Source organism: Crassostrea angulata, chromosome 7, assembly GCF_025612915.1.
Source record: "Crassostrea angulata isolate pt1a10 chromosome 7, ASM2561291v2, whole genome shotgun sequence".
Lineage (NCBI taxonomy): Eukaryota > Metazoa > Mollusca > Bivalvia > Ostreida > Ostreidae > Magallana > Magallana angulata.
This window is the reverse complement of record NC_069117.1, coordinates 26068773-26092950: the sequence shown is the minus strand read 5'-3', so window position 1 is coordinate 26092950 and position 24178 is coordinate 26068773. Positions and strand designations below refer to the sequence as shown.

Genomic DNA, 24178 nt, shown 5'->3' with positions numbered 1-24178 from the left:
CAACTCATGTAGGTTGTCTTATATAGGAAAATCAAACATAAAGTATAATTATAATTATAGAATTTTTAGAACGAACTTTAATTTAGAAAGGTATTTGTTGATTTTACCAAGAGCTTTACGGATCACGTTTACAAAATTTGAACCTATAACCATCGAATCCCAATACAAACAAGTAGATGGAATTATATTGACAAAAATTTAAGAAAATACACAATGTGTGATTGTAATAGAGATGAATATCATATTATTTGAGAATATACGCATTTTGCAAAAGATAGAAAAATGTTTTGTTTTTTTCCAAGGGATACTTTGAAAACCCAAATAAAATAAAATTTAACAAGCTGATGAATACTAAAATGTTGTTTAAAAAAGCTGAAAACGTTGTCAAAATGTATTAAGAAAAATGTTAAAGTCTGCTCTTCCTAACACAAACTTATACAACCTACTGTATTGACGTACTACTCAACTTTAAAAAAAAATATTCCTACTATCGTACTTGTGATCCTTGCCTGTTTTTTTAATTCATTTGTATGTACTTTGTTGAACCTCATATTACCAGTGAACTGGTCTTGAGTGAATAAAGAATTGAATTGAATTGAATTGAGACCACCACCTATGATAAAAGATTCAGGATTTTATGGTTTAATAATATAATATACAGGGGCACAGAGAGTAAAAGCACTGCGTGCGTGGTCTTGTTGACCACACATTTGTTTATGATAATATTCAACAACTAAAAGAACTTCGACAAAGAATAATTTTTTATCTCTCAGACACATTTTAGAATCGTTCAGGTAAAAAGGAGATCAATGTACACAATAATATTTAAAAAACAAAAGGCGTGTATGTATAAATATAAAGTATGCCATTAACATATGTATCTAAATTGGTTGCACGACACCCTTTTGTAGTAAAGGTCCGTTTTTGTGCAATCGAATCACAGGCCAAACCAAGAAGTCAATCTTAGAGCCTGTCTTTGTGAACTTTCGTAAAATTTTATCGTCAATAGCTTGACCGTAGACGGCAATGAAGTCAATGACGACTGGCGGATCCTGTACACTCATCAACCAACATAGCTCTATGCTTCGGTTGATGTAGGTCTGGCAGGCAGCTTTCTCCTTGCTGAAGGCTGTACTCATGTAGTCGTTTACAACCTGCAAAATTACCGAAAAAATGCAGGGCAGTTTAACGATAACTTTTATTGTAAATACTTTTAATGTAAATAGAGAATCTGAGACTGTATAAATCTAAATTAAAAGAAAAGTTGACATACTTGTTTAATTTTGGCTACCGAATGTATTGCCGTGGCTTTGCGAAAGTCTATCAACTTTTTCAACTGGTCATTTGGTAGGCGCCATGTTCCAGTTAACTTTTTAATCAAAGTAGGTATTTTAGACACACAAACAAGTAAGAAAAACAGTATGTGTTCACTATTTTCAAAGACTTTTACAGCGCGCGAAATTAACAAAGAGAAGGAAAAAGCCCGCAGGACTATCTAATATAGATTTTGGATAGACTTTGACAGAAAGGAATGGTCGACAAATATTAAAAATCAAAATTTTCATTTTGACTCTTTATTCGCATTAATATTTTTTTCATATTCAGTAATCTTTTTTAACATTTTCATTATAATTCTGCGCACAGTTTTGTTATATTCACGTTTATGTACTCATTCTATTGTCTCTTTCTCTCGTTTTACAGCGAGAAAGTACAAGCAAGCTCACATGTGGGTTTATCCCTCTAACTATTTTTGGAATTGGTAGGACAACAAAGTAGTGCATGTAAGCAAAATAGTCCCTATACTTGCAAAGTGTATATACATTTATTGGGACATTTTAAATCAGAATGCTTGACACATGTCAGAAAAGAGGATTTTCACTTTTAAAACAAGTGTCAAAATTGAATTATCATTTGAAGAAAAGAATTGAAATTGTTTGATGTTCACCCTTTCCAAAACTGAAAAATTCCCTACTTTTACTTTCGTTTTCAGACTTTTTCAATACAGACGCATTTTGCCGGAAAACGAATCTGACTTCAAACCACGAAATTTTAACAGGAAAGAGACAATTTGATGAGCTTTCATTCAAGAGGTCCTTCGTTGCTGAACGAAAATTAGGACCGGAGCTATGAACCCTAACGTTAACATTACCGCCTATGCATTAGTGGTCTATACCCATGTGCAAAAGACAAAAGCCTACCTCTTTTAGTTGATTGAAGTGGAAGTCTGATAATTTAACACATTCATCGAACACAGCCTACAAAATGTTAAACGTATGATTCCAGAAAGTGTTATCGGGTGACAGTAAATCTTCAACACATCTAAATGTCAAGTAAGGAAATCAAAAGGAGGTATACTACAAACGATCGCTCGAGAAAATAAAAGAGTGAGAAAGAGATGTATGAACATTTCAACAGTATTTTTTTAATTATATACAGTTTTTAAATACTATCTATAGTTAAAAAGGAAATGGAAATGGAATTGATCTTAAATTTTGTAAGATAAAATGCTAAAATTATATGACAATAACATATTTTAAAAGACATAAACTCAAGAGACTATTACATGAACAAGAAGTATAAAAGAAAACTTCGATATCATAGTTATACAAGCAGAAAAAAATTCCATGTTATTAAAGTAAATAGTATAAGAGTTTGTATCTTACAATTTTCAGGCTTGAATGTCAGACCATTCATTTCAAACATCAAGTTAATGTTCATATAGTCATCTTTTATCTTTCGTATGTATTTTGTAGTTATGATTTAATTAATGTTAAGAATAAAACTGAAAATCATTACACTGTCAGTTATAATTATAAAAAAAATGAAATAATTTTTTTTTATCTTTCCATAAAACTAACCTTAAGAATATCTAGGAGACGCCGTATTCCGTCTGTTTCGCTATAACCCATTTCTTCCAGGTGTTCAATTGCATCAGTCCATTGGTCATCATAGAGCTGGCTGAATTTTTCTCCCAAGTTTATCGGCCGATTCTCATCACTCAGGTCAGCTATCCCAGGGTTGTTGTTCCTCAGCTTCTCCCCTGCTACGGATCTCAATCTTGGATGCACGAGAATGATTTGTATCAATTAAACGTTCATACCTTAAGTTTCTCAAATATATTAAAAACCTACCAAAAACACCTCTAGCGAAGTAGATTAAAAAATAGTATCTTAACTCGCCACACATACAATCAAGGTTGTAAAAACAAGCTAACCTGTTTAATGCATGGTCCCTTTCTCGCTTCACCTCATTATAATCCTTTCTGAGCTGTTCATAACTATATCATAGGAAAATAAGAAATGTACTCTTTCAATTGATTTATCATAAACAGGAAATAAATTTCAAAGTTATGACAAACTCAAACTTCAATTATTTTAAGCCTGTGGGATTTCTTTTCAGTATTTACCTTCTTGAAGTACGATCTAATTGCGCTTTTAGAAACTCATTTTCTTCGTAGAGTTTTCTTGCATTATACTCCTCTGAACTGGTTCCTTTTGATTTCTGTAGACTTTTTATTTCCTTTATAAGTGCATATACTTTCTTCTCAGTCCTTATAAAATGTATAAACGTAATTTAAAAGAACAAATTGTTATATTTCTACAATAAAGTTTGAAAAGTTATAAAGAAATATATTATTTAAATATAAAGGTAAAATAGATTAATGTTATATCGTCCTGATGTTGAATTACATCAGTAGTCAAACTAGTGGTTCTTAAATTAAAACTTTTAAATCTAGTATTTTGTTGTCTAATGCTTTATGACTAGAATGTAAATAGGATTAATGTCCACTTGCAGTGAAATGTTCTGTGTTGTACATAAAGTTGTAATTTACAAAAAAAAAACATTAGTTATTCTCTCTAGAAGAATTAAATTTTTTACCCTTTCTGACCAAATGTTTTGCAACCCCCCCCCCCCCCCCCCATTCCAAAAAAAAAAAAAACAACAAACACACAAATGCACAAATTCTATGGGCCATTTGAAATTTATCTTATTTGCAGACTTAATGTATGCAGTAAAAATGTAAAACTTTAGGTAAACTTACTCATGTGACAATTGAGATAACTTTGATTTTAAGGAGGCGTTTTCATCATTAAGCTTTTGTATAGTATTTGCAGAAGCAGCATGTTCCTCTCTATCTTCGTTTTCATTGGCACTAAAAAGTATTTAAAAAATATACATTAACCCATTTGCTCCGATATGCATGTTCACATCATAAGCATATACTCTTTTAGTTCTCACTTAGCTAGATCTTCAATTAATGAGCTTATTTCCTTTTCCTTTTCTTGCACATTCCTTAACAACTTGTTAATTGTATATTCTGCACTTTCTTTGTCCTTTTGAAGGCATTTATACTTGTAAGACAAATCATTCATCCTGTAAAATAATAAAAATTTGCTATACTAGAGATATTTCGTTTTTCTTTTCCGCTTTCAATTCAAGTAATGTTTCAATGTATAAGATGTGGTTTAGTGGAGCTTCGCATAAACTAAAAATTTATCTAGTTTTCAACTAAATGACATTTATTTTAAATTCACACCAATTAAAACTGTTATATATAATTTTCAAATTTGGAAAAAATGACCCCTACTCAGTAGTTGCGTTTCTTAACTCTGATTTTAAAGAACCAATTTTCTTTTGAAGGTCTTTTATATTCTCATCAGCAGCTTGGCTTTTTGATCCTTTAATATCCTCAACAGTTTTGGTCAAGGTCCAAATTTTATCTCTATATCTATGATAGAAAATCACATTTTGAAACAACATAAGTAAATGTTTCACACCTCGAATAATGGATTTTTGCAGATACCAAATGATATATCAAGCTTCAAGGTTCATTGGCCATAACAATGTATACATAACCAATTAAGTCATAACTGGCAACGATTAATACTTGACCAATTATCGTTGCTTCTCAGGAATGAAAAACACGACTGATTTAAAATTTAAAGTAGTCAGCGACATATAATCGAAAAATAGAGATCAATCAATTAATACTTTAAAAAAAAATGCCTATGAATTACGTAACGTTTTGCAGAAATTTTTTGTTAAAAAAATCTCATTTTTGATTTTGAAAATAGAAAACAAAACAAAATTTCTTAAAAACAACAATTACTCATACTCAAAATTTAAACCAGACAAAATAATCCAAACCTTTTAAGATTTACTTCTATAGGACAATTGTACATATACAATAAAAATAAACGAACGTGTATAAAGTCTCGTCTGAATTCTTATTAATCATGGGATGCAAATCCAATACTTTCTTCATACTTCGATAGATTGTACCACTAATTGTAGCATTGTCATCAAAATTGTTATTCTAATTTGGATTTGAATGATACTTACATCAGTTAAGTGTTTCGAATAAAGATAAAATTGCCAAATGGAATAATTCCACCGTTTATATTCCCAGACAATTATGTGGAGAAAATTACATTACTTGTTTGAATTTTAATAACAAGGGGTATTCTTGATCCGATGATAAAAATAATGAAAGCATTTTGGTTTCCATATATCTCATGTGTATATATAATAGTATAAATAAACTTGAACAAGAAAGTTCTTTCAACGATGACTATCGACTACTATATCAGGGATATATAGGGTTGTATTATTACATGTTAAGCTACGTATTACCTTGCTATATCATTTCGCATGATCTCGATTTCTTTTTCTTTCTCGTCAAGAGCTTTAGATTGTCTGTTTTTCTGGTTTTCGGCATTTTCTTTGTCTTTTGATAATTCTTTGTTTTTCCTAAAACGCAGTAAAAAAACTTCTTGGTTTTTGCAGATCAAACAAGATAACAAGTAAGACATCAATTTTCAACTAAGTATTTGTTATATGAGACGTTGTGCGTGTAAGATCGTAATCATTGTAAATACAAAATAGATAGCCAAACAATAATTTTAAAGTAATTAAATGTAAGTTGTGTCTTCTTAAAAATGGCAAATCTATAATAAGACCATGCCGATACATGTACAAAGAATTCGTTGGGACGAAACCTCAAAAAATATTGGTACTCTGCAGCACGTTCTTTATGTTAATGGTTACTTTTGCGATTGATATCACTCGTTGTTAAAAGTCTCAAATGTAAAACACTTAAATATGGGCAGAATGACCATTGAAAAAGAACCAGGGCTGTTGGAATGTTTGTGCCTAAATTGTTCCTACGACAAATTGAACTCAACTGTAATATACTGTTCATATTGTCCTCGATATTGTGTTAATAATTTGGTAATCAGTATGAAAAGTGAAATATCTTAAGGTATTTGTTTGGGTAAATTAGGTACGTAATTTCCATTGTCAACCAACACCAATCCGAAAGCCCTGCATGGGTGAAATTGGAAATCGGAAGGGTATCTTGTCACAATCAGAGATCAATATCGCTACGTAGTTCATGGCCAAATAAGAGATACGTACGTAGTATTCAGCCGGCAAGTTAAATGAATGAATTCTATCACGGCAAACAGTCCGCGACCACCTTAAAACGGAACAGTTATGGGCCAGAGGTCCAAAAGGAGTCCAAGTACTGGCTCAGAAACATCGTACCGCAATTTAGGCATGGGTACTAAAATACCATTGATTACCAGAGCTGACTGGGCAAAATAAAGCCACGAAGTTCTGATGGTGATGAAGGGTGTTATAACTTAGAAAGAAAAGCACGACAAGTCTGGCAACAGAAATTTAGAGGTAAATGTTTTAATGGGGCAACGTTGTTTTGCAAAGATAAGAGGCCGGGGAGGATGCCATTACAAATTTTCTAGTGTTAGTTTTTATTTTGAGAGTGTGTTATGCAAAGAGGTGTTTGCAACAAAGTCTTATGAAGAACTTAGCTGATTTTAACGCAACAATCGATAGACACAAGCATCTCTATTTATGAATAAAATTTTAACAAAATGTTTGTGTTTTTTCATAGAGTCAAAACAGTTACTGGATGAACACTTAGAACGTGTGTTCAGTATATAAAAATATAATAATTTGGTACATTATATGCATTAATAAGTTAATATTAATATACATACATTTGTATTTACAAAGTGTAATTAAGATTTAATTCCTTATATTATTTCAGTGTCTGTAAAGACAACTGTAGATAAAACTATTTACCTTGCTAGTTGTTTGTTTAAAGTTTCAATTTCAGTTTCTTTCTCCTTTACGGCGTTCAACAATGTGTTAATCGTATGCTCTGTATCTGTTTTGTATTTTTGCAGCATTGTACACTTATTCCGAAAGGCATCAATCCTTCAAAAGTAAACAAAAATAAATTTGAAACTCAAACTCATAAATTATTTTAAAAAAACCCCAAAAGGATTCAATGTATATATCAACATCGTTATGAAAAAACAAACCAGTAAAAATATCTGGGAATCCTGGATCGTAATGAAAAAAAATGCACTTGTTCTGTAATTAGAGCATGTTTGTTTTATTTTTTCTAATGTACGCATTATTAGCTTTAATGTAATATGTAAGAAAAATTATCATCATCAAACAATTTGATAAATAGATGGTTTGTTGATTTCAATGATTCATCTATCTTGGTAAATATACTTTTCTGGTAATATGAACTCTTTGAATTGCAAATCAACTGTAAATACAATATCTCGATCGATTCGTTTATTATTCAAATTTAAACACATTCCCAATTTCTGAAAATATTCGTATGCAAAATGATATTACATGATTATTTAATCTGAACACAATTAATATAAAAATTGTATCCTACTCTGTAGTTGCCTTTGTCAATTCTAATTTTATGGAAGCATTCTCTGTTTGAAGGCTTTGAACTCTCTCATCAGCAGCTTGGCGTTTTGAACCTTGAATGTCCTTAATATCTTTTGATAAAATTGAGACATTTTTTTCAGATCTGCAAGCCAGATAGAAAAAAATATATCAGCAAAAATTGAAAACAGGTAACATTTCAAAAAGTTTTACAGATAAAGCTCCTTTTGACTTAGTATCCCTATGTGAGGCAACAAGATCATGTCTTGTATATAAAGTCATATATAATACATACTCGTATATATCAACATTTATATTCTTTAATATGACAAGTAATATGATGAATACAATATCGTATCATGTTGTAATATCTTACTAGTTTAGTTAAAATTTACATACAATTCTTAATATGTATGATATGACACAAACTAATACTACATAACGCAGCAAAATCACTGTTAAATTGTATAACCATGGTAACCACGCACGACTACATTGGCCAAGACCCGTAACAAATATAATATGTACAAACAACCCTGAGACTCTAGCCGGCTTTGGCCTACTCAATACTTAAGCCTGTCCTTGGATCTAACAATCAAGATCAGAAACCGTCTGATATTATTTTAATGTCACACCCAGAAAATTTGTTTAATGTTACTGCACACCCGTTTCTCATAAGTAGTATTTGAGAAAAGTTTAAGCCAGGTTCACCAGAGGAAGAGAAAAAATGCTCCCGACGAGTGATATTCTTGACCGGATGAACGGACGAACAGATAGAAAAAGTAACGAGCAGATAGACTGATCGGTTGCATTACAGACCCCTTATTAATCAAAGTACTGATAGTACTAAAAAGCGCTAACCTAGCTTGTTTCTAAAGCAAATTTACTTTGTGCAAGCTTAGTTAGAAAGAATCGATTAGATTTTTTATACATGTATTTCAGCTTTAGGCAATATCTTTCCTCCTCACTGCCTGACAGCCCCTGCAATGATGTACGTAAGCCCCGCACCTTGGATTCACAATAGCCCAAACTTTATATTCACAATAGCCCGTGCAACAATGTGCTTGCATTAACCCCTGAAACTGATTTTTTAACCAGTTTAAATGATGCATATTTCTGCTCATAGGGGGCGGTAATTTGATGCACCGGAAGTAGAAGTCTAACGACAATAAAGCGCTTAGCTATGCTTAGCGCTTTAAAAAGGATAAACAGATCTGAACACATGATGATGATTTGACACATTGTATCAAGTAATGCAATATACATTATACTTAAAACTAAGAAATAAGATGAACAAATAAGTAAATAATCTTACAATCCGTAAAAAAATAAAAATAAAAGATTGTATACACATGTACCTTGCTAGATATTTGTGTAAAGTTTCAATTTCAGTTTCTTTCTCTTCTACAACATTTAATAACGTCCCGATCTCAAGTTCTGTATCACTTTTGTATTTTTGCAGGTTTGTACATTTGTTCCAAAGGTCATCAATCCTTCAAGAGTGAACAAAATATTAATTTAGATTTTACGTTTTCCTTATGGTACATGAGTAATCAAAGAAATTTAAAATATATACTTTTACGTATACAACCCTGAATGAAATTAGTAGCTGAGATAAAAAGACTGAAAAATAACAAATTGCACTTGTTATGCATTTCTTTATGTAAAGTTCGAAATGTCTTTGTAAATAAATGTAAAGATATTTTATAAATAGATATTTAAAACATAATAACCGTTTTGACGTAGTAATTGTTTCTATTGTCTAAATGGATTAACCAAGTTTGTAAAACTAACTCTAAATAACATTTTAGTGTGTGTAAGAGGCATGGCCACGATTTCAGCCAAAATCTTTGTTTACATTAATTTTTATATTTTAGTAAAATTTTCATTTTAGTTTTTTTTAAAAAGCGTATAGTGTTTGTCATATTTAAATTCTGTCTTAAAATTTTATTTTCTTGTCAGCTATCAATGTGGTAACATGAAAACGGCCTAGGCATTGTTAACAAAACAAAGAATTGTGAGCTCTTTTGGTTGATTTTAGTTGATAAATATGATCATCATATCCTACTTTGTAGTTGCCTCTGCCAAAGTTAGTTTTAGGGAACCATTTTCTGTTTGAAGGTCTTGAAGTTTCTCATCAGCAACTTGGCGTTTGGACTCTTGGATATTCTGTATATCTTTTGATAGGATTGAAACATTTTCCTCAGATCTGCAAAATAATAAATTACAAAATAACGACAAAGACACATATCAAATACAACTGAAAACGTATTACATGAAAAACAGTCAACAATCTTCACTGCTGCTACAGTTCCATTTTTTCTTTACATACATTACATACATCATATTGAACATCAAATATTGTCCATGCAAAATGATAAGCTGTAAGTTACAAAAATCATCAAGATAGTTTCATTAAAAACGTTCTCTAAATTTTGAAATGCTTTGATAAGTGATTTAAGTCAAAAATTGTCCATTCCGTCACAAATAAGACGTTCCGACGCGCGTTAGCGCCCCGGCCTGTACAATATCTGACAGAATGGGCAGTGCCATATTTGCTTTTAAAGATATATGTTAATATTACCAGTACATCTATTCGTTTCCGTGCTATATAAAAAAGTCGGTAACCTTTGTGTGCCAGGGCATTTATAAAATGTATACTCATTTGCTTCTTACATAAAACTGATACTAAACAATCACAATAATAGGCGCCATGCCAAAACAGCAAATTCTGAATGACAGTTTGTTGAAATCTGCAGTCAACGTTGAACTTTTAGAACGTAGGCGGCAGAAGAAGGGAATTGATCAAACCCCTTCTAGATTGCCAGAATTTTACTAAATATGAACTAACTTATATAGTATATATCCCCCTTTTCCATTGGCTTATCAAAAGTTTAGCGCCAATCAAATACTGTAAACAGGGTTATTTTCGCCTCGTGTTATTTTCGTCCATCTATAATTTCAAACAGTTTTGCCCCTTCTTACCCCTTCACCCAGACACAGTTATGTTTAAAGAGAGATAATTTGAAACATTGAAGTTCGCCTAGTCTTAAATTCGCCCGCTGACAACGAGGGCGAAAGGGGCGATTATAGTATTATCTCTCATCTTAGATGTAAATTTCAATCATTCATAAAAAAAAAACTTTTAACCTTGCTAACTGCTTGCTTATAGCTTCAATTTCAGTTTCTTTGTCGTGTAAGGCGTTCATAAGCGTGCTGGTTTTGTGCTCTGCATCTGTTTTGTATTTCTGCAGGTTTCTATCTTTGTTTAAGAGGTCTTCAATCCTTAGAAAAGAAAATTGTAACATCAATATTATAACAATTGCCAATTTTGATACATGAACATTTAATATGCATTAAGATATTTTATTGATGTATGATTTCAACTGCCTTTATAAAGATACGAAGGAGATAAAAGATAAAAAAGTGTAGCTTGCGTTAACTGATTTTTTTTCCTAGATAATAAACTTTACGGAAATACAAATATAACACTTTTTAATATTCTTGAATATTAGAATTTTGATTTTGATCTTCTACAATTCAGAAAACACGCAGTCGCTTCAAGCATATCTTTTACAACATACACCATAGCATAGCATATCATTGAAATCTCTTAGCATAGCATTGAAATCTCATAGCATAGCATTGGAATCTCATACCAAAGCATACAATCTCATAGAATCGCATTCGTCAAATCATACCATAGCATGGCATACAACATTATTTTAACTCGGTTTTGAATGTTTTTATTTTAAAAAAATAAATGTTCACATAAAAGATTTGTAGTAAATTTTAGCTTCTTATTTTTTTACATCGAAATGTGTGGAACTCTTCTGTGTATGGAGGAGTTTTTGTTCAAATCTCATAGCATACCATAGCATAGCATGACATACCATATCATTAAGTCCTTCATTTTAATTTCTCATAGCATAACATACAAATCTCATAGCATAGCATACAAATCTCATAGCATATCATTAAAATTGCATACCATAGCATAGCAGAAAATGTAAAAGATATGCATGAAATGACTGCATGCATACGGACTCCAATTCTTTCTTTTTGTGACAAAGAGTATTTGAGAAACTGTCAGTCTGATTTTCAGCATTTTCTTTTACATTTGTGAGCTGTTTTGACAAGTTTTTGATCCTAAGTAGGTTAATTAAAGTAATTCTTATACTCTGCAAAACTCTATTATCATCTTACATTTGGTATTTATTTTTTGTTTATAAAACCCCAAGGTTTTTGGAAAACAGTGAAATGCTTCTTTGTTGAAAACTTAGATTAAAATTATCATAATTAAACAAGGGGCCCATGGGCCACATCGCTCACCTGAACAGCAGTTCCTTGTAACATTACATTTCGAAGCATATGCTTTTTCTATTTTAAACATTGAACCACTTTCTGGGGACCCAATATTGGTCCGAGGTTTATGGTTGGCTTGAACAACATAAATAGTAACAAAGGAATGAAAATGTGTAGCACTGCGGTGGGACCGCACGTACACACCCTGAAAAACTGAACGTAGAAGAGTTCCACTTCAAGAGGAATAACTCTCAGACTGTACAGAACATCAAGAAAGATAACTCTTGGTTCCACTACATTAGAGTTTACACAATTTGAGGATCCTTGCATAGTAATCCCACAAACTGTAGCATTATAGTTCTCGAGAAAAACTTTTAAAAACATTTTCAATATATCTTTCTATGTAAAACTTTGAACCCCTCTTGGGGCCACAGTATTAGTCCAGTGCTTAAACTTTAATTATTTTGAATCTACAGTGTACATTATATAAGGCCGACGACACGTTCCTCAATTTTGTATAACTTTTTCCAGGAATTTGTTGATGGTTTACTACTATTTTGACAAGCTTTCTTGAAAAATATTAGGGTACCTTACCAGGCATTTCTCCAAAATACTATAGTATGCAATTTCCTATATATACACTTGAATTGCTGATATAAAAATAAATACATATACGGCACAGCAAAATTCACTATATAGGAACTCTATCTCGGCCGGAGCGGGGATTTGAACTCACGACCTCTATACACAGTACACATATACAGTGAACATATACAGTACCGATCAGACCCAACCTAACAGAAAGTAAACCCCCAACTAAACCCTGGGTTTACTTCCTGGGTTTACTTCGGGTTTACTAGAGTGGACCCAGAGTAAACCCAAAGTAAACCCAGAGTGGACACAGAGAGTAAACCCAGTCAGAAGTATACCCCTGAAAGCAGGCGCTAACTGTGTATTCGGAATATACAAAGGGTAGTAATTACAGGCAATAGGATGGTAAGATACAATACTAGTCTGCTTCACACTTCAGTGCATGCAGTTGATCTCAAAAGGAGTTTCAAAGTAAACCCCAAGTAAACCCCGAGTGGACCCAAATTTTCAAAAAGTAAACCCAGAGAAAACCCCAAGTAAACCCCAAAAGTAAACCCGGGTTTAGTTGGGGTTTACTTTGGTGTTAGGTCGGGTCTGATTGGTACTGTATGCTTCTGGCAGTTAGCGGCCACGGTTCTTACCACAGGGCCATCTAGACACATAGCCACATCTTATTAAATTTTAATCATTCTTAAAATAATTGTAAAATTAATATTATTTATTGGAACTCTCTATAACGAGGAGATACAAACAAGATTCTCGAGGAACGTGTCTGACCTTAAGGATGCTTACATAGTAATCTCACAAGCTGAAGCATTATAGTTCCCTAGAAAAAGATTTTTCAATATTTTCCCTCATTATTTCTATGCTAAACTTTGAACACCTCTACAAGATTTGTAGTAAATTTTAGCTTCTTATTTTTTTACATCGAAATGTGTCAAACTCTTCTGTGTATGGAGGAGTTTTTGTTCAAATCTCATAGCATACCATAGCATAGCATGACATACCATATCATTAAGTCCTTCATTTTAATTTCTCATAGCATAACATACAAATCTCATAGCATAGCATACAAATCTCATAGCATATCATTAAAATTGCATACCATAGCATAGCAGAAAATGTAAAAGATATGCATGAAATGACTGCATGCATACGGACTCCAATTCTTTCTTTTTGTGACAAAGAGTATTTGAGAAACTGTCAGTCTGATTTTCAGCATTTTCTTTTACATTTGTGAGCTGTTTTGACAAGTTTTTGATCCTAAGTAGGTTAATTAAAGTAATTCTTATACTCTGCAAAACTCTATTATCATCTTACATTTGGTATTTATTTTTTGTTTATAAAACCCCAAGGTTTTTGGAAAACAGTGAAATGCTTCTTTGTTGAAAACTTAGATTAAAATTATCATAATTAAACAAGGGGCCCATGGGCCACATCGCTCACCTGAACAGCAGTTCCTTGTAACATTACATTTCGAAGCATATGCTTTTTCTATTTTAAACATTGAACCACTTTCTGGGGACCCAATATTGGTCCGAGGTTTATGGTTGGCTTGAACAACATAAATAGTAACAAAGGAATGAAAATGTGTAGCACTGCGGTGGGACCGCACGTACACACCCTGAAAAACTGAACGTAGAAGAGTTCCACTTCAAGAGGAATAACTCTCAGACTGTACAGAACATCAAGAAAGATAACTCTTGGTTCCACTACATTAGAGTTTACACAATTTGAGGATCCTTGCATAGTAATCCCACAAACTGTAGCATTATAGTTCTCGAGAAAAACTTTTAAAAACATTTTCAATATATCTTTCTATGTAAAACTTTGAACCCCTCTTGGGGCCACAGTATTAGTCCAGTGCTTAAACTTTAATTATTTTGAATCTACAGTGTACATTATATAAGGCCGACGACACGTTCCTCAATTTTGTATAACTTTTTCCAGGAATTTGTTGATGGTTTACTACTATTTTGACAAGCTTTCTTGAAAAATATTAGGGTACCTTACCAGGCATTTCTCCAAAATACTATAGTATGCAATTTCCTATATATACACTTGAATTGCTGATATAAAAATAAATACATATACGGCACAGCAAAATTCACTATATAGGAACTCTATCTCGGCCGGAGCGGGGATTTGAACTCACGACCTCTATACACAGTACACATATACAGTGAACATATACAGTACCGATCAGACCCAACCTAACAGAAAGTAAACCCCCAACTAAACCCTGGGTTTACTTCCTGGGTTTACTTCGGGTTTACTAGAGTGGACCCAGAGTAAACCCAAAGTAAACCCAGAGTGGACACAGAGAGTAAACCCAGTCAGAAGTATACCCCTGAAAGCAGGCGCTAACTGTGTATTCGGAATATACAAAGGGTAGTAATTACAGGCAATAGGATGGTAAGATACAATACTAGTCTGCTTCACACTTCAGTGCATGCAGTTGATCTCAAAAGGAGTTTCAAAGTAAACCCCAAGTAAACCCCGAGTGGACCCAAATTTTCAAAAAGTAAACCCAGAGAAAACCCCAAGTAAACCCCAAAAGTAAACCCGGGTTTAGTTGGGGTTTACTTTGGTGTTAGGTCGGGTCTGATTGGTACTGTATGCTTCTGGCAGTTAGCGGCCACGGTTCTTACCACAGGGCCATCTAGACACATAGCCACATCTTATTAAATTTTAATCATTCTTAAAATAATTGTAAAATTAATATTATTTATTGGAACTCTCTATAACGAGGAGATACAAACAAGATTCTCGAGGAACGTGTCTGACCTTAAGGATGCTTACATAGTAATCTCACAAGCTGAAGCATTATAGTTCCCTAGAAAAAGATTTTTCAATATTTTCCCTCATTATTTCTATGCTAAACTTTGAACACCTCTACAAGATTTGTAGTAAATTTTAGCTTCTTATTTTTTTACATCGAAATGTGTCAAACTCTTCTGTGTATGGAGGAGTTTTTGTTCAAATCTCATAGCATACCATAGCATAGCATGACATACCATATCATTAAGTCCTTCATTTTAATTTCTCATAGCATAACATACAAATCTCATAGCATAGCATACAAATCTCATAGCATATCATTAAAATTGCATACCATAGCATAGCAGAAAATGTAAAAGATATGCATGAAATGACTGCATGCATACGGACTCCAATTCTTTCTTTTTGTGACAAAGAGTATTTGAGAAACTGTCAGTCTGATTTTCAGCATTTTCTTTTACATTTGTGAGCTGTTTTGACAAGTTTTTGATCCTAAGTAGGTTAATTAAAGTAATTCTTATACTCTGCAAAACTCTATTATCATCTTACATTTGGTATTTATTTTTTGTTTATAAAACCCCAAGGTTTTTGGAAAACAGTGAAATGCTTCTTTGTTGAAAACTTAGATTAAAATTATCATAATTAAACAAGGGGCCCATGGGCCACATCGCTCACCTGAACAGCAGTTCCTTGTAACATTACATTTCGAAGCATATGCTTTTTCTATTTTAAACATTGAACCACTTTCTGGGGACCCAATATTGGTCCGAGGTTTATGGTTGGCTTGAACAACATAAATAGTAACAAAGGAATGAAAATGTGTAGCACTGCGGTGGGACCGCACGTACACACCCTGAAAAACTGAACGTAGAAGAGTTCCACTTCAAGAGGAATAACTCTCAGACTGTACAGAACATCAAGAAAGATAACTCTTGGTTCCACTACATTAGAGTTTACACAATTTGAGGATCCTTGCATAGTAATCCCACAAACTGTAGCATTATAGTTCTCGAGAAAAACTTTTAAAAACATTTTCAATATATCTTTCTATGTAAAACTTTGAACCCCTCTTGGGGCCACAGTATTAGTCCAGTGCTTAAACTTTAATTATTTTGAATCTACAGTGTACATTATATAAGGCCGACGACACGTTCCTCAATTTTGTATAACTTTTTCCAGGAATTTGTTGATGGTTTACTACTATTTTGACAAGCTTTCTTGAAAAATATTAGGGTACCTTACCAGGCATTTCTCCAAAATACTATAGTATGCAATTTCCTATATATACACTTGAATTGCTGATATAAAAATAAATACATATACGGCACAGCAAAATTCACTATATAGGAACTCTATCTCGGCCGGAGCGGGGATTTGAACTCACGACCTCTATACACAGTACACATATACAGTGAACATATACAGTACCGATCAGACCCAACCTAACAGAAAGTAAACCCCCAACTAAACCCTGGGTTTACTTCCTGGGTTTACTTCGGGTTTACTAGAGTGGACCCAGAGTAAACCCAAAGTAAACCCAGAGTGGACACAGAGAGTAAACCCAGTCAGAAGTATACCCCTGAAAGCAAGCGCTAACTGTGTATTCGGAATATACAAAGGGTAGTAATTACAGGCAATAGGATGGTAAGATACAATACTAGTCTGCTTCACACTTCAGTGCATGCAGTTGATCTCAAAAGGAGTTTCAAAGTAAACCCCAAGTAAACCCCGAGTGGACCCAAATTTTCAAAAAGTAAACCCAGAGAAAACCCCAAGTAAACCCCAAAAGTAAACCCGGGTTTAGTTGGGGTTTACTTTGGTGTTAGGTCGGGTCTGATTGGTACTGTATGCTTCTGGCAGTTAGCGGCCACGGTTCTTACCACAGGGCCATCTAGACACATAGCCACATCTTGTTAAATTTTAATCATTCTTAAAATAATTGTAAAATTAATATTATTTATTGGAACTCTCTATAACGAGGAGATACAAACAAGATTCTCGAGGAACGTGTCTGACCTTAAGGATGCTTACATAGTAATCTCACAAGCTGAAGCATTATAGTTCCCTAGAAAAAGATTTTTCAATATTTTCCCTCATTATTTCTATGCTAAACTTTGAACACCTCTTAGGGCCCCGGTATTAGATTGAGGTCACGGCTTTTATAATTTCTAATCTACACTATTTGAGGATGCTTACGTAGTTATCTGACAAATTGATGCATTGTAGTTCTCGAGAAGATTTTTAAACATTTTCCATATATACTTCTACAATTAACTTTAAACCCATCTTGGGTACCCAGTATTAGTCCAGCCTGAGGGGTCATTATTTTAAAACTGTCGAACCTTCATTATCCAAGGTTGTATGCATGATAGTAATCTCACAAACTGAAGCATTGTAGTTCTCGAGAAGAAGATTTTTTAACATGTTAACTTTATATTTCTATAATTAACTTTGACCCCCTCTTGGAGCCCAAGTATTGGTCCGGGGGTCACGATTTTACCAATTAGGAATCTACAGAAGCCAAGGATGCATGCATAGAAATTCCACAAACTATAACATTGTAGTTCTTAAAAAGAAAATTTTTAAACGTTTCCTTTATGTTGTTTAAAATGTTTAAATTTTGAACCCCTCTTGGTGCCCCACCAATTGTCCGGGAGTTAGGATATTTTTACAAATTAGAATCTACATTATTTAAGGATGTACATGTATGCATAGTAATATCCCAAACAGTCGCATTATAGTTCTTGAGAAGAAGATTTTAAAACATTTTCCTATATACGTTAAAATTTAAACCCCTTCTGGGGCCCCACGTTTTGTTCGGGGGTCACGATTTTTACAATTTAGAATCTTTACTATATATACAACCTTTTGTGTAAATATTGGCATTTGTGGTGCAGTATACGTAGTTCTTGAGAAAATTTTTTTAAACATTTTTCATATGTAGTTTTATGTTAAACTTTGAACCCTGCCTGGGGCTGCAGTTTTGGTCCGAGGGTCACGATTTCTACAATTTAGAATCTTCATTATACATACATGTATCAAAGGCCGGAACGCCCACAAAGGCCTCGAGCTGACATTCTCTTAAAAATAGGTATCATTTATTTAAATTACAAATACACATAAAACATGGGTTCATCCGTCCTCGACCAGGGATCCCGCGAGATAGAGATCCGTGCACGCGCTGTCTGAGTTAGGTCGTACGTACAATAAGTCCATTAATACCACAATATGCAACTATATTTTTATATGCAATTTTAACATCACCATGTGATTGTATACTCAGTATATTTCCTTATAAAATACGTAGTGGTGCATTTGTAATACAATGAATCATAACTCATCATGGTTACAAAAATCGAAGAAATGTCAAAGTTCAAAAATAAATTATCTTCTTTCTGCTTTAAACACTTTTGAGCAACTTTTACGGGTTTATCATTTGTATACGAGGGAAACACATTAACAGTGTTTCCCTAATTATAATAAAACATACTTTTTTAAAAATTTAATTCCCGTGTGAAACAAGATTATCTATGGTATGGTTGTTTATAAATAAATCCACACCACGTGCGTTGATCTGCCGTATCTATAATGCTCAACCAAACTAGCTGTAATATTGCAACAAAATCACAAGATAAATTTATCGCTTACATTTATTTTGGAGACCGTGCCCGATAACAAATCAATTTACATATCTATTTTTATTTTTATCGGGCACGGTATCCAAATTAAATGTAAGCGATAAACTAAAATAATATTTAGTAAATTTTTACACCTTATCGTATTCATTCGTCATTTCTTGATTAAACAACCTTATATACTTATGCAATGAGTTGTCAATAATCAGGGAGACACAGTTGGGTTTTTTGGTGCACAATTTAGTTGAATAAATGGAACAACAGTCATGAAAACACTTTTCCTATGTATTTGTTAAAATTTGAACCCCGCCTGGGGTCCAGGGGTCACGATTTTTACAATTTAGAATCTTCAACATATATGCAAGCTTTTGTGTAAAAATTGGCATTTCTGGTGCAGTGGTTCTTGAGAAGAAGATTTTTTTAAAACATTTTTCCTATGTATTTCTATGTTAAACTTTGAAACCCGCCTGGGTCCCTAGTTTTGATCCGAGGGTCACGATTTTTACAATTGAAAATCTTCACTATATATACAAGCTTGTGTGTAAAAATTGGCATTTCTGGTGCAGTGGTTCTTCAGAAGAAGATTTTTAAAGACAGGCACCCTATACTCACTGTTTCGCAATTATCTCCCGTTTGAAATAGGCTGTGCCCTTTATTAAAACAATTTATAATCCCCTTTTCATAAGGATGCTTTGTACCAAATTTGGTTTAATTTGGCCCAGTGGTTTTTGAGAAGAAGTCGAAAATGTGAAAAGTTTACAGACGGACGGACAGACAGACGGACAGCGGACAACGGGTGATCAGAAAAGCTCACTTGAACTTTCGGTTCAGGTGAGCTATAAAAGGGACTATATATATATAATGAACATATATATTAATTTCAACAAATCGGAAAGAGCATAAAAATAGTACTTGTTTTAGTATACAGTACTTAATCAAATAGTGTTTTTAACCTGTTTGTTAAAATTTAGAGACGAAGAACCAATTTGAAAATACAACAAGAGGCCAATGGGCCACATCACTCACCTGAGGAACAATAGGTATGATAAAATCGCTTAATAGAGTCATAATACAAACTATCTGGAAAATGTAGTATAATTCATGTAGATTCTGTATACATAAAATCCATTTTCCTCCTGGATATTCTTATGTTTATAATCATTAGTCCCTTTCCTAACAGGATGATTTTATAGTCATATCATATGTTGAGGATTTCAGTTCTCAAAAAGATCCTAAACAATTGTTAACATATGGAATTTAAACTTACATGTACATAAAACTCAGAACCCCTTGTGAGGACAATGGTCTAAACAATTTTAGAGAATCACCAGGCTGATTAGTTTCTGAGAAGATTTTTAAAGATTTACTCTCTATATATATATATATATTCTTGTGTTAAACTTTGACCCCCATTGTGGTCCCACCCTACCTCCGGGGGGTCATGATTTTCACAACTTTTAATTGAATCTACTCTACCTGAGGATGCTTCCACACAAGTCTGAGGTTTCCTGGCTGATTAATTTCTAAGAAGATTTTTAAAGATTTACTCTATATATCCCTATGTAAAAAGTTGACCCCCATTGTGACCCCAGCCTACACCTGGGGGTCAAGATTTTCACAACTTTGAATCTACACTACCAGAGGATGCTTCCATTCAAGTTTCAGCTTTCCTGGCTAATGGTTCTTGAGAAGAAGATTTTTGAAAATTTCTCAAAATTTGTCAATAATTCCTAATTATCTCCCCTTGAAAATTGACGAGGTCCTTAATTTTTACAATGTTGAATCTCCTTTGCCAAAGGGTGCTTTGTGCTTAGTTTGGTTGAAATTGGCCAAGTGGTTCTTGAGAAAATGTTGAAAATGTGAAAAGTTTACCAATAGACGGACATACGGACAACAGACAAGATGTGATAAGAAATTCAGCCATCGCCTCTGATTAACGATGAGAAAAACTCTCGTTTTCTATGGGGTTTTTTTCATATTCATTTACGAATTACGCGAGTGTGGTATTCATATCAAAGTTGTGTATTATCTGAATTAAGTGTTTATTCGACGTGTATATTTCTATTCAAAGTCATAACTTGTATAAATGAATTTCGGCACTTTGGTTGCTGATAAAACATTGTTGAAAATCAATGATCTAGCAATTATTCAAAAAAGCAAAACATGTCATTCTAAACGTCAAAAGGAGAACCTTCATGGTATGGATTATGTTTGTTTTTAAATACAAATCGTAAAATATTTTGAATTCAAATTTCTGTACTTCTTTAGTTCGAAATAGTTAAATAAAATACAAACTTTACAATTAATTGCTATAACAAGAGGCCAATAGGCCTGAACGGTCACCTGAGTACCATAGCCCATACACAAACCTGTGTAGGAGTCTCATATATGGATTAAATCAAGTTTTATTTTGGAGTAGAACAATTATGATATTGTAATGATGACCACCCCGCTGCCTGAAATCTTTCAAAGAGGACTATGAGACCTATAATTTTTGCGAAAAACTTAAAAATCATAAGAGAGTGATATTGAAAAGGTGCAAGGCTCTGATGAAAATTTATTTTCTCATATTTGTTAACTTTCAAGATATGTTTTATGTATATATGTTTTCATAGATAAACTAAAATAAGGTGGCTAGTATGCATGTTTCATTTAAAACAACCTTCCATCCCCCTTCCCCAATGGCAGACAGAAACTCTCCTCCGGGCATTTAAAAAAATTCAGCTTTAAAAGCTAAAATGTGTTTTTGACTTCTCCTGTTTAATAAACATTAATCACTGACTGGCATTTATACCAAAATCATTTTACATGATTTATATATGTACTGCTTATCAGTGATTTTCGTTAGCCAATCATTACTTTACTATTAACAAGCTAGACTATATGTTTATATAGAAAGTTCAAAAACTGTTTTTGTTTCAAATGAAAAAAAAAAGTTGCAAAAATATTTTGATCATACAACTTTTTTTTATTAAGTTATATTAAATTTCACTGAATAATTACTAAAGAAGAGGAGGATAACTCCATTATGAAGAAGCAAGGAAAGATAACTCTATTAACTGTTATAACCGTTCATCCTAAACTCTTTTACAAATGCTTTCATAATACTGTATATAAACACATTTTGTTCAACAAGTGTTCAGAAATTGTTGACCAGTCTTGAGATATCTGAACAAATGTGTTTTAGGGGCCGACCCTTAAAATCCTTACTGCATGGGGCTACCAACAAAAATTATTTAGGTAGCATATTGTTAAGAACGTTGTTCTAAGCATTTTTTGTTCTATAATGCTTATCAAAATATTTCACCTTTTCTAGATATTAATGATCAAAGTTTCGGATTTCTGGCCCCTTAAAGCCCCTAATTACGTAACATATGACTTAGGTATGGTACTGTATAGATAAACAGATGTACAATGAACATTTTCGGTACTATAATTGATAACAAATTAACAAGAGTTATTGCAAAAATACTTTAGAGCACTCTTGGCCCCTAATTTGAGGGGCCAGCCCCTTTTTCCTGAAATCAAACGAAAGATCTAGTTAATCTGAACAACTTTTGCTTTACATGTTTTAACAAAATATTTACACATTAAAAACTAGGGCCGAAAGTGTGCGAAAATTTCGTGAAAAAAAATAAGTGCCAATTTTTGAGCTCGGGCGAGCTTCTCCGCCTTGTACATTTTTTCAAAATATCAAATAAATAGGATCATCTAAAGACATTCATCTGCTATCCCTGAAAGTTTCACGTTTCTATCGCAATTAGTTTTTGAGAAGATACGTGGACAAAATGGTCCTTAAAAATTCACTGAATCCTCAAAATCTCAAACTGGAAGTGACGTCATCAGCCAGAAATTTTATACTATCAAGTACTTTTTATACTCAATACGTCCTGTAAATTTCATGCAGATCGGTAGAGTAGTTCACGAGAAATAGCTTCAACAGAATCAGTACAAGGTCTTCCGTTGGAAACGGAAGACCTTAATAATAATACATGTATTAAGAACCATACAAAACAATAAGTCTCCAAATTTCATTCGGGAGCGTAATAATAAAGATTAAATAGAGATAGGATCATCAAATATCAATAATTTAACGATAATTGACAATTTCTGATTCTAAGGGGGTCAGGATGATCCCTTAGGGTCATGACTTACATGCCATAATGATCTGATGCGCCATGACCTAAGGAGGAATAATATTTTGGATTAAGGTGGGGATCTCAATGGTTTTTATGATATTTGATAATTTCAGGAAGAACACTTGCGATCATGACCTACATACCATCTGAAATGCCTTGAACAAAGAAACAATAATATAATATGTACATGATATATGATTCAATTTAAGAACCCAGATATAGATCAATCATCTATGTTTTGTAATACTTCCTATGTATATATACATGTATTAGATTGTATTAGATTTTGTTCTATACTATTCATGTTCATGACTGAAGTATCGCTTAGTCTTATTTTAAATCACATTAAAAAATTGTCAAATATTTGACTTCGAACCCCCACCCCCAAACAAACTCAAATATAAACTGCCCCCCCCCTTAATTGTCAAATGATCAATTAAAATCAAAATATAATTTGGGTGTCTAAAAACTTATGTAAACTGGTAAAAAATGTTATTCTTTAAAAAAATTACATTACACCTTGCATAATTGACAAATGATCTATTGAGATATGATCAGAGGTCATATTTCTACCTTAGGATCAATGACTAGTATTCATTGTCAAGTAAGAATTAATAATAATCAATGATTCAAATTAAAAATGTTTATACTCCACATTCACATCCCCCCCTCTAACCTGGTTCTAAAGATTCAGTCTTCTTAATACATTCTTACATGTGTGCAGTAGCAAATTTTAAATCATTTCTTGATTGCTTTTTCTCTCCTGATGCACATTAACATTTTGGAAATTGCTTAATTCAATTTTTAAAGATTTTTATAAACAAAATGTTATATGCATGTGTATTCGCCTATTTGGGGCAATTGTAAAGTCTCCTAAACAAATTAAGCAGTGACATCATTAGGCTAGGAATTACCAACATGGATCAAACACTACTGTAACATATGAATAAGATAAAATACTTCTAGAATGTCAGGGTGTCTCCAAGGGGGCATACTCTATATACAATTTTA

The 24178-nt window shown here is 32.9% G+C and overlaps 1 protein-coding gene across 1 annotated transcript in view; it reads right to left on the bottom strand.

Moving 5' to 3' along the window:
- Positions 1-743: 743 nt before the first annotated feature.
- The window catches only part of LOC128191702 (uncharacterized), an 87880-nt gene continuing 64445 nt past the window's right edge, over positions 744-24178 (bottom strand). Inside the window, exons 11-25 of the mRNA XM_052863909.1 lie at positions 10867-11001; positions 9785-9925; positions 9075-9209; positions 7721-7861; positions 7105-7239; positions 5635-5751; positions 4589-4729; positions 4240-4374; positions 4043-4153; positions 3407-3550; positions 3215-3277; positions 2859-3057; positions 2199-2255; positions 1274-1369; positions 744-1154 (exon numbers count right to left, since the gene is read on the bottom strand). Of these exons, the coding sequence (XP_052719869.1) occupies positions 882-1154; positions 1274-1369; positions 2199-2255; positions 2859-3057; positions 3215-3277; positions 3407-3550; positions 4043-4153; positions 4240-4374; positions 4589-4729; positions 5635-5751; positions 7105-7239; positions 7721-7861; positions 9075-9209; positions 9785-9925; positions 10867-11001 (2023 nt within the window). The 3' untranslated portion in view covers positions 744-881. The remainder of the gene's footprint in view (positions 1155-1273; positions 1370-2198; positions 2256-2858; positions 3058-3214; positions 3278-3406; positions 3551-4042; positions 4154-4239; positions 4375-4588; positions 4730-5634; positions 5752-7104; positions 7240-7720; positions 7862-9074; positions 9210-9784; positions 9926-10866; positions 11002-24178) is intronic.